Here is an 11,553-nt window from a genome sequence, read left to right as displayed (position 1 = left end):
TAAAGCACATATCTGATCTTTACGTAACGTATTGTTCTTCAACAATTAAAAGGGGAGCAATTGTCATTATTTTCTATACGGAGAAAAAACTCACAAGAGCACACAAACAGACTCRCAGGCTACATCCTCCACAGTGGGAAAAACCATTGCGGGAAGACAGATGGAAAAATGAAGTATATATATATATATATATGTGTGTGTGTGTGTGTGTGTGTGTGTGTGTGTGTGTAACCATTAGACAAGCCAGGTGATTTTAGTGGAAATCTAAAGCACTAAGTGCCGGGGATGGAGAGAGTACTCTCTCTGTGAGATGAGCTCTTTCTCTCTCATCTGGACCCTGTTATTGTGAGAAGGCAACAATGAATGCATTAGGAAGCACACTGGAGCCACACAGCTTTGATGTGAGCTTGGTAACCAAGGCACAGCGGTGGCCGGTGTGTGAGCTCAGTTTCAATGGCTGTGTTGTGTAATCAGATGTGTTTACTGTGTATTCAAGTAAAGAAGTGGTGTAATCCATCCTCAGTGGGGTGCAGTTATTGGGGGGGTGAAAAAAAAGAGAGCAAAACAAGAACTTAATTTGATCAAGATTCTTTATTGTGGATTCTTGCAAACTCTCCATTTGATAAATGTGATTTTTTGCATAGTTTTGATCTAAAGTAGATAAAAATAAGAACAGGCAGCTGGAATTGATACAAAATTTAGAAAATAAATATATATATATKTGTTAAATGAGACAGAATTGAGCAAACTGGCAGCAATAAGTTATAAAAATGGTATCATAAAATACAGTAAATATCAGTACTCTGTTCGTAAATGTGTAATAAAATCCTTTTTTTTCTTCTTGAAWATATGAAGTACTTTTTAGAATAACAGTGACAAAAATTTTGAATCATTGCAGTTTCCAGTTAAGCTCGTATTGTCTTTACCTTGAGGCAATTTTTTCAGTTACACCAAAGTAAAAAGAATAAAAGTAAACAGTGGAGGTCTAAGGTAAGCCAAACCCGGTGCCTTTCATTCTTTTTCTAAATTACATCCAAAGACGAGGGCTGAGTTTTGCAATGCTCTCTTTTCTTTTTCTCCAAGCTGGTGATTGACAGCGCCATGTGCTGCCCTCCTAGCTGCTGCAGTTCACAGCCCCTGTCAGGGGGGGTGGCAAACACACAAGGCAGAGAGCGGCTGGCTGCCCCCTCAGCAGCAGGGGGCAGAGTTAGGATGGTGTGGTGGGGTATGCAGGGTCACGGGTTCGACTGGCGCTGGAGCATCGTTGTCAGGTGGACTGCAACGTACCACATTAAAAAAAAAGACCAGCCTTTCATCCTTCGTTGTCTGCAGAGCTCACTTCCTTTTCCGCGGCTGGATCGGGCCAGTGGACGCTCTCAGCGCACTGTACTGCACCTGTAAAAACAAACAGGAGTTTGGTCAGAGGCAGGTAATCCGAGCTCAGTGGAGCGCGCAGTAATGGCTCCCCTGAGGAGAGCTGGTGCAGAGAGGAAAGCGAGGCGGGCTCGCCTGTAATGAATCATTTTTTAAACACAGGAGCAGAGGGGATTAATCACAGGGAGGAAGGATTTGAGAAGTCAAGGGTTCTGTACCAGTGTAGCCCCCCCCTTTCCCCACATTCTGCACTAGACTCACAATATTAGAAACAGACATCAACTGTTGAGACGTCCTGCCAGGCCAATGAGGGACATGCAAAACACTCACTGAAAGTTACGTCTCTTAAATAAAAGTTAGCATCTCCAAGACAACCTCTAAAAGAAGTGACTTAAACTGCTCGATGCTTAAACAAGATCTGAAATGTGCTGAGGAAATAAAACTATTTTTCTTTGCTACCTACATATTAGGGCTGTACAGTACATCAAAAATATTTGTCATATACCTTTATGAATATTACAAGTGTCTTCTTAGATTGTTAAAACACAGGAAAKGAGTTGTGAACATAATCAGGACAGAAGACACAAACAGGAGCGAAGAAAATGTGTTTTATCATGATATCATCATTATCATCATATTCAGCAATCGTATCTGCAATTTCAGGTTTTTATAACATTGTGCAGCCATAATTTCAACTCAAGTTTTGCTCAGTTTGTTTATATATATATATATATATAGAATGAATGTGTGAATGTACTTTTGACACCAAGAGAATAATATTAAACTGTTTTTCTCTTTTTCCAAAATTATTACCAAAAAGCGCCATCATAATCTAAAGGGGAAAAAGAGAAAAAAAATCACAAGGCAAGCTGACAATAAGAGTTGGAATTTGAAAACCAGCGTTTGAAGTTTGCTTGCCGAGCTCAAACAATACAGTGAATCTGTTGAATAAAGGTAARAACTCTGCTATGCTAATTAGCCGGTCTCCATTATTAGAATGGGAGATGGAATGTGGGAACAAAGTGGCTGCCTCCTGCATCAACACATGAAGCTGTCCTCAGAACTGACAGATGCTTCTTATTTCAAGACAGACACGGTGTCGTCAGAAGTCCCCGTTTGAGGCACACTTTGTAGATGTGCAAAGACACTAATTGCCAAGTCACATTTGCAAGAAAGACAGGAGTCAATTCTTTCACTTTTTTTGCCATTTTGTGTCCACACCTATCTGAGGATTGAAGTTCTAAGTCAACAAAAAACAAAATATGTGGTCTATTGTTTTGGATCTCCTGTGTATATGATGTTAAGATTATTTTTCACAGCACATAATGAAACGTGCCTATGATGAATCTTAAGGGTGTTTTGTTTTTTTGTGATTGGCGCTATTTTCAAGATGCAGCTCCTCTTTTAAACCAGGCTAAAAAGTATTGTTTCCATGGGATTTGAAAGCGAGTCATTTTTCAAAGCTCAAACATTGCATCCCAACGGGGAAAAGAAAAAAAAAGACATACAAAGGATTCTGAATCAAAATGTATCCACCACCTTGTTTTGCCAACTCAGTCAGCCAAATCTCAAACAACACAGACTCCCTCCGACATCACAGAGAAGTCAGCAACGGCTTGCTGCAGGAGGACATCAAGGGTGCAGCTGAGAAACAGGCCGGGGTGAGAGTGCCGTGCCAGATCCAGACTGTCAGGATTCCTTGCTCAATTCTGCCTGGTGAGATGAAGGCATTGTGTGGCACTTCATTTCCTGGCTGCGCAAAATTCTCAGGCAGAGGACTGCGAGCACCCGGCACCACTTATAACAACCTGACAGCGCTTCTCAGCTCTGAGATGTAAATGCAAATGACATATCAGCCGTGGCTAATATGTAATCACATATGGCACCCAGCAAGACGACCGGGGCTCACGAATATATTAATTGACTCTACCACCCTGAAAGTGACTGAGGCCACATCAGAGCTGCTGTGCTGACACAACAGCCAGAGACGTCAGGAGCCCTCTGACGGCACTCGACCAATCACCGGCTCCGGTGTCATCCCGCTTCAATCAAACACACAATAATTGCTAATAACGGACAAGGCTGCAGAAATATAGCGGGGGGACAGATCTGAGCATCTCCTCGTTCAGGCACCGCAGCCACTGTGGATGGAGTTCCACTGAGGAATAATTGGGCCAGGGCTGCTTTAAAGGCGCGAGTCCATTAATAATCAAACAAAGCCAGAGGATATGTTTCTGCAACACTTGGGAATTCTGGTACAGCAAATAATGCAGACATCTTCGGGGAATTCCATCCCTATCTGAATGCAAAATTCGACTCTTACCTTTTGAATATCAGACGGCACCCTCTGGAGGAAATCCAGTAGTTCATTACTGTCAATAGCATACGGGTTGCGCAGTTTCTTGGTAAATTTGTTAATGCCTGTAAAAAAAACAAAAAAAACAAGCACAACCAAACTGATAAATAAATAAAACTATCATGCTCTCCTTGACAATTTTATATTTTTATGTGCAAGAGTTAAAACAATAAAAAAGTTGTGAAAGTCTATGTGTTTTAGTTTCATCGCCTATTTAAGCCAAGATAGATTTAGGCCAAATAAGCAGAATTACAACAAGTAGAGATAAAAAAGTTTGTTACTTTCATTAAAATAAAACTTGTGCATTCCGACAACTTTTTCCTCACTGTTCTCTGAATCTAATGAAGTCTTGTGCATCTATATTTACTTTGCACATGGCTACGTACCACAGAGAGAAGAATATCTCGGGGGTCCTGTAATGGGACTATTATATTCACAGTTCAGTACTGCGTGGACCTTAGCATGCAGACAAAGAACCTAAGGACTTAAATATGTGCAAGCAACTTGAAAGGCTTGCCTTGCAACCACAGAGATGGGGGTTAACTGGGGAGGCAGAGGAGTGTCTCAGACTGAGCAGTTTTTGTTTGATATGGAAGGGGATTTTTTTTTTCTTTTTTTGGTATTGATTGCGTTGAAGGCAGTGTGGAAGTTGTGTGGTTGTGGGCTTACAGCTGGAGGAGGAGAGCTCTGGTAAGGGCAGCGTTTCTCCCTGACCACTGAGACGACGGACTGCTCTGTATGACTACAGCGGATAATGAGAGGCTAGACCAGGAGCCTACAGACTGCCCAAGGACATCATGTATTATATACAGCTTGCTGCTCTACCTCGGCTTTGTTTTCACACAAACCCTTGGTCATGCCTCTGCTGGGCTCTGCTGCATCAGCCCACACTGGGCAGAGCGAACCTCTGCAACTGTGTGATCTCTGTGCATTTGCAGAGGTGTCGATACTGCCGAGTTGTTTTTTTTTTATTGTAATCCTTTAAATCACAGTTTTCCTGACAACAGTTGAATTTACTGTGCTGGCTGGGTTTTGCAAATACTATAGCAGATGATTTCAATATTTTTATCTTATGTGCTGGCTACAACATAAAAGAAAAAAAAGCAAGAAATAGAAAGTGGGTGGTTGGTAGCATTCAGGAATATCCAATGTTGTTTCRTTCATGCAAAAAAATGTGTTTTCTATTTAAGCTTTGGCACATCATTCGCGAACTTACCCCATGCCAGCACAATGTATCGAAGCGGGATGAAATATAACATTGTTGCTGCTACAAACAGTACCAGGCAGGCCAAGCAGGACATGAATGGCACAGACCAGTTGAATATGCTGCAAAAAATACAAAAAAAGAACAAAAGAGTAAAATTAAAACTAAATTTCAAATAAATAAAGATAAATTGCTGATTAAATAGTACTTCTTGATTCGCTCTCCGATGTTTGCGATTTCTTCCAACACATTCTGCACTGCCAGAACCACTTCCTGCACCATATGTATTTTATCCATCAAACCCTTCTTTCCAGACTCCTAAAAAATAAAAAAGACAAAAAAAGAAGCACAGACACTGATGAGGTGCACTGTATGTCAATTGTTGGGCAGGGTAGACAAAGACCAGTTTATCTCTGCCGTGCTATCATGTGTAATTTATCTATTGAATGGCCCATAATGAGCAAACACTGTACATCTTCAGACTATGCTTTTGAAGATGAGACGGACTCGGTGCTCAGAAGCTGTTATGTGGATGGCTGAGAGATTTCATCTTTTGTCATCCACGCACAATGGAGCTGTTGCACAAGTGCAGCACAATCAAGACTCTCTGGTAGATGAAAAGTACACAAAATGGCCATCTGCAATCAGACGGACGAGACGACCTAGGAGAGAGGTGTGGGAGCCCTCACAAGTTGGAGGAGAGATTCCGTTCCTGCAGCCGGCGTAGGGCAAGTTGGAACATGTTTTTACTAACGCGACAGGCCCGCCTTTCTAACCTAACCTGAATATTCGCACTGAGTGAGAAAAAAAATCATAATAAAACACGAGCCTGCTTTGAACACCACTCAGACATGTTCCTGTTCACAATTTTTTAAGCAAGACTCTTGTCAAAACAAACACAAATTAAGACTCATTTGCTAGCGAAACACTGATAAAAATGAAGAATTTGGCAAAGTGGCAAGTCAGTTTTTTTAGGAAGGTTGGACTGTTTGTCTCGAAATGAAAGCAATGCAATCACATCAAGCTTGGAAATAACACCAACTGTGAAGCCTCCCAGGGCAGAGGAGTGTGAGATAACAAGAGTAAAACAAGCTAAAGAGAGCTGAGAAGCCTCACATCAAAAGGAGGAAATAATGACAGGAATGATGACAGAGAGAAGAGTGGGAGAGGAAGAGTGAGAGGGTTAGCAGGGGGATGAGAGTAGTTGTGGGGGGGAGCTCTAATGGACCCTAACAGAATGCTTGAGGATGTCTATATGTTTGTGTTACAAGTCAGCTGAAGCCGCAGCCTGTGTGCATTGACATGGCCCAGACAGAATGCCTTTATCGGAGCTTCATGAGGCCGCCCCTGGGAACACGCTGTCTGCCAGCACAGACAGACTCCCCACTGCTGGGCCCACTCTCCTCCACGAAAAAAAAAGGCACAGGAAGAGAGCAATTCCCACACTAGCAGAACCTCCCCCACTGGGCTCTGATCTGGACAGACACTGAAGGCCCAGCACTGTCCAAAAAAGGAAAAACTATCACAAATATGCCCCCCCCCCCCCTTCCAGATTAACATCTCATAGTCTCATCACTGCGAAAGAGGAAAATCAGTGTTTATGCATCATTGTACTGGACAGCATCACATGTTTCATTTTCTCCATGTCAAGTGTTAAATGACTCTGTAAAGTATTGAACTTTTTAAACCGATATTTAAACCAGGGGTGCCCAAACTTTTTTTCACCAATGGGGACAAAATGAAAATCTGTCAGAGGGCTGTGGGCCAAATGCAATAATAATAATATATTACATCAAATGCAAATACTTTTTAAGTAAAAACCTTTTATTTTTTATAATTAAGCTAGCAACCAGTGTGGTGACCAATATGTTTTATTTTAATTTGGTTGTTAGTTTTTCTTAGTCCATGCATTCAAAAAAGTTTGATGTATGCTTGGGAAGCAAAGGCTCATGGGRCATTTCATAAATAATAAAGTGTGCAAATCTATATGTGTGCTTAAATCTAATCTGAATGTCTCTTGTAGTTACTTATATTTCATGTTTAAGCTTAATATAATTCAAAGTTAAAAGATAAAATCTGCACTACAGCCCCTTATTTAGAGTTATTAGGCCRATGACTATCAACAGTCTCTGCATGGAAATGACAAATAATTATCTCGTGGCCATAATTTCTTTTTCCTATGTCGCCGCTCCGCATATYCATAACCAGGCACAGCTCTTGTGTTTTTCATTATTAACCTGCTTTATGATTCCTAAAACCCTCTGTTCTCTTTAGCAACCAAAGCTGATGTCTTTACTGCATTAAACACATCTTGATATTCTATGTTCCTTTTTTCTTTTTAGTATGTAAAAAGAGATATATGTAGTGTAAAGCAAAACAAAAATAAATTAAAGAACACCCATCTTAAATGGAAAAGGATAAGTAAACTTGGGATGGTCTAAATGAGTCCTGAAATTTTCATCCTGATCAAAAAAAAAATCTCATTCTCATCTCGGATAAATTGTAAAAGCCTCCTTTTAAGGTTCGGTAATGGAGAACCAATTTGATATCCCGAGGAAAGGTAAACACAGTCCCACAGACACGTGTGTGCTGTTATCAAAGGCAAGAAATAAAAAGCTCGTTTAGCATAATTTTAATTAGAAATGAACTGTGCCAAATTTGAATTCTCAGACTGAATATTTATCTYGTGACTTTTCAGACAAAAATACAAGTTGGTCTAAATGAAAAGCACCTGCGTTCCAGACGATTTATCTCACCGAGCTAAAATAAACAAAAGAAAAAGAAGAAGAAGGATTTTATTTCTTTATTTTGCTGGGGTTGTATAATCTCTCAATGCACACAGCAGATCATGGATAGCGTGTCTGAGTGGTGTGCTCAAGGAGACCCAGCGGTGACTGTGGACTGTTGGGTGAGAGATGGAGTAACCCCGAAGCCCAGTCTGGCACCCCCCCTCCCCCAACTCTCCCTCTGAATCCCATGGGCAGAGCTCTGTGAACAAGTCAACCCCAGACCAGCAATGCCAGCCGGGGGGCAAACAAAGGGCTGTTTCATCTTCTCTGTTCATTTCTGTTGGAGATCTATGGACTTGTTTAGCTTCTCTGTTTCTTTATGTTATGATTAAATATTGTGTATCTGCTCAATTGATACCTAAGGCCAAAGGGAAGTCACTTTGCCCACACATAATCTGTAAGCTGTCTCCTTCCCTGAGGACAGATTTGTTCACAGGCAGAAAATCTGTTCTGTATTATTCTGCTGTAACACCGCCTCGCCTTTCGTCTCTCTTTAACATCATGCCTTCACATTCTTACTGCTCTGTCTTAGGTTTACATTTTTCCTTCCTCGGGGGGGGGGTACGAGGGAGGATAGGAACATATTTGAGTGGTAATCATAACCTTTTCAGAGGGAAAAGCCTTTATTCACATGCTAGAGGAAAGGCTAGGGGAGTATAACAAGGCTTTGAAGTCGTCAAATTTAACACTGATCACTCTTTAACCCCAAATATTTTTTAAAGAATACTTTGATAGGGTGTGTAAAGCTACACTGTTTGATCTGACTCAATGATATCACATTCAAGTGACAGCAAGACCATAACAAGACTTTCAAATAAGCCACTTTAAATTAAAGCTGACAGCTTTAAACAAACATGGGTGAGTGCTTAATTAGTAAATGAAAGGAGATATTTCATTTTCTGCGAGTGTGAAAGGGTTTAGAAGGCTCATGGAAAACCTTTCAAAAAGCTTTAAGAGGCGAAGGTTGGGTTTGCAAACATGAAGCAAAGAAACTGCCGTTTCATAAATGTAAAAAAAGGGGGAAAATCCTCTATTATGTATAGAAGTTTTAAGGTATGTGAAGGTATGATAATAAATTCAGTGCAATAAAAGTAATCCTTTTCTATTGAACGTTCACAAAACCCTGRTTTTCATTGTTGCTGCTGTTTGTTTAAACACCAGTTTCTTTTTTGCAGTATAAATACAAAGCGTGGCTTTAGAGACGTATCATGCATGTTCAATCTGTGAATTAGCCCATCCTTTCAGACAGGATTTGGTGGATGTGTCTATGTTTTTTGAAAAGAAGCTGGCTCTTCAGTAGCCCCTGGTCATCGCAAAGGAATATATTGAGCGCATTATGGATATGAATCCTGGGCCTAGACACGCAGAACAAGGGTCACCGCTTGGAGGCTTCATATTAGTTCCACACTTCATAGCCATAAAACAATAAAACTCATCCCCGTTAACTTTCTCTACTTTACTTAAGACAGTGATGTGTGTATAATTGAATGTTGTGCACTGTGGGAAGTAGAGTTTTTAGGCTACTTAAAGCGTTCCTGTTTTCTTCTTCAAGAGACACTAGAGACGTGGCAAAAAAACTAAGTGTCAGATTAGAGCAGGGTTGTTTTTTGTTGGTTTGTTCTGGAAGCAATTTTTCATTAGTAAAAAGAATTTAAAAGTAGATGATGCACACAAAAAAATCAACTAATAAAAAAAGAAGTGTGCAAAATCAGATTTACAACAGTTTAATATAACCAAATTTTSTAAAGGCTCATGTTTAAACACAAATAAAACACCCAAATTCTACATAATGCACTAATATTTTTAAATGTAAAGACTATTTAAAATGTGCAAAAAGGTCTGGTCTCAGCAAGATGCTGGGACCTTGATAAAATACGGTACTAACAAGAAGGTGTAAATCTTTACAATTTGTTGAATTATTTGTTTAGGATTCACAGCTGCTTGCTGAACCAGGTTTGTGCGCTTCATAAGCATAAAGTCATAATTGTGTGTTTGATTTAGCCTTTGCTGCTCAAAAATAAATATTAGTTGAGTTTAAATATATTTCTCCACCAACTGGTGATTTATAATATCATGAAATGGTAAAGTACATCTGCACAGATTCAACCTATAAATACACACAGATTTTTGCCAGGAAATATTTTGCGGCAGAGAGGATAAAATACCTTTTCGTCTTCCTCGTCGTCGTCACCCATGGGCATGTTCACCTGTGAGAAAATGAAAGGGTACAGGGTGATTTCCAACGAACGAGACATGTGGGCACTGAAGCATTTTTAACAAACACCTAGTAATGAAATTTTCTTTGAGCACATTCACCCCTATTGGGAGAGGCTTGTTTCCATAGAGACTGCATCACAGGGGTGACCTCACACAAAAGGAGAGGTGAAAAAGGGCCTTCCTCGCAAGAGCACTGTCACACCAAAGCAATCTCTTTTCTCCACAACATAAGCACACAGAAAAACAGAAAGACTAAAGGAAAAAGAAAAAAAAACATTTAATTTAGATGTTGTTGCCTAGATCACTTTATATCAAGTCATCCCCGGCCCCCACTGTGGTGCACACTGTGACATTGCCTGGGTGCAGAGCTGTGACATCGCCGGCCAAAGGGTCACAGAGGGGGCGACAGAGTCTCCACAGTGGATAYGAGGGTGAGCTCGGACATTTCTCTGAGACGGCATCTCAGCCAGGAGCCAAAAACAAGACAGACTGGGCCAGAGGTTTTATTTTTGGGGGATGGTGTGTGAACCGGCACGGCCTCTGGCTGGCCAGATGGTGAAATTGTGGGGACAGTCAGAAGTGTGAACAGAATTAAACTCATATAGGACAAGATTCTTTCTGTGCACTACAAGTCTTTCAATTTTATATCCAGCCAAAAAGTTTTTTTAATCTTGTTTTAAGACTGATATACTAAGCAAGAGCAGACTGTGTAAGATTGTTAATCTTGTCCATATTTCAATACTTGAGTTGTCTYATTGGCAGATTATTTCACTTCATTGACAAATCTGAGATGATTCAGAGTCAAATTAAGTGAAATAATCTGCCAGTGCAGTAAGACAAATGCACTTGTTAAGACGTCTTGAAATCAGGAACATTTTCAGGCTTACAAGATTAGCAACACATTCTGCTCCTGTTAGCAGGTCAAAACAAGATCAAAATAATTTTTTGCTGGATGTAAGATTGAAATACTTTGTTAGATGAAACGATATTGTGGAAAAAATTAAAGTCCTGCCCTGCCAAACACACAAACTACAATGACATTTGAAACGAATATACTGTATCTTGCTGCTTGATGTTTTACCAAATATGATAAAAGAAATATTGTAACGTGTTTGCTCTTTATACAATACAGGTGAAAGAGAACAATAGCTGCACACATGTCTAAAAATATTTAGCATGTTCTTTTTAAAAAAAGCAGTGTAAAATATAAAAGGTTGTTAGAAAAACAAGTTCTAAAATATAGTGGGGTGTGGTCATTCAGGTCAGGGTAATCCAAAGTGCTTGAATAAAAGGATTCAGCAAGTTTTTGATCTAAAATAAATAAATAAATAAAAGATAGTTCTTTGAAAACGATAGAGTTGAGAGGCCTCTAAAATCTTTATTTCTCAGTAAATAAAAAACTAAAACTGTGAACAACATTTAAAAAGGTAAAAGTTTGGATTTTTCGTCAACTACTGACTTTTGGTTTATGTTTTTATTTAAATTCTCCATCCCTGAGTTTTGGAAATGTTTGATGAGTAAAAGAACACATTGTTGACTTACAGGGGCAATGTCATGCAAAATCAACTTTTTTGAGTTTTATGTCATGTTATAATGTTTTACTCTCATAAAAA

General features: G+C 39.8%; 1 protein-coding gene across 1 annotated transcript in view; it reads right to left on the bottom strand.

Annotated features, from left to right (window-relative positions):
- Nucleotides 1-572: 572 nt before the first annotated feature.
- mctp2a (multiple C2 domains, transmembrane 2a) overlaps nt 573-11,553 on the bottom strand; it is a gene marked incomplete at its 5' end in the record, with an annotated part of 31,026 nt that continues 20,045 nt past the window's right edge. The window contains 5 exon segments of the mRNA XM_014003534.1: nt 573-1,395; nt 3,698-3,795; nt 4,947-5,056; nt 5,143-5,252; nt 9,889-9,930. Coding sequence (XP_013858988.1) covers nt 1,336-1,395; nt 3,698-3,795; nt 4,947-5,056; nt 5,143-5,252; nt 9,889-9,930 — 420 coding nt within the window.

This window comes from Austrofundulus limnaeus, unplaced genomic scaffold, assembly GCF_001266775.1.
Source record: "Austrofundulus limnaeus strain Quisiro unplaced genomic scaffold, Austrofundulus_limnaeus-1.0 Scaffold19, whole genome shotgun sequence".
NCBI lineage: Eukaryota > Metazoa > Chordata > Actinopteri > Cyprinodontiformes > Rivulidae > Austrofundulus > Austrofundulus limnaeus.
The sequence above is the reverse complement of the archived record's forward strand: the minus strand, read 5'-3'. Positions and strand labels throughout refer to the sequence as shown.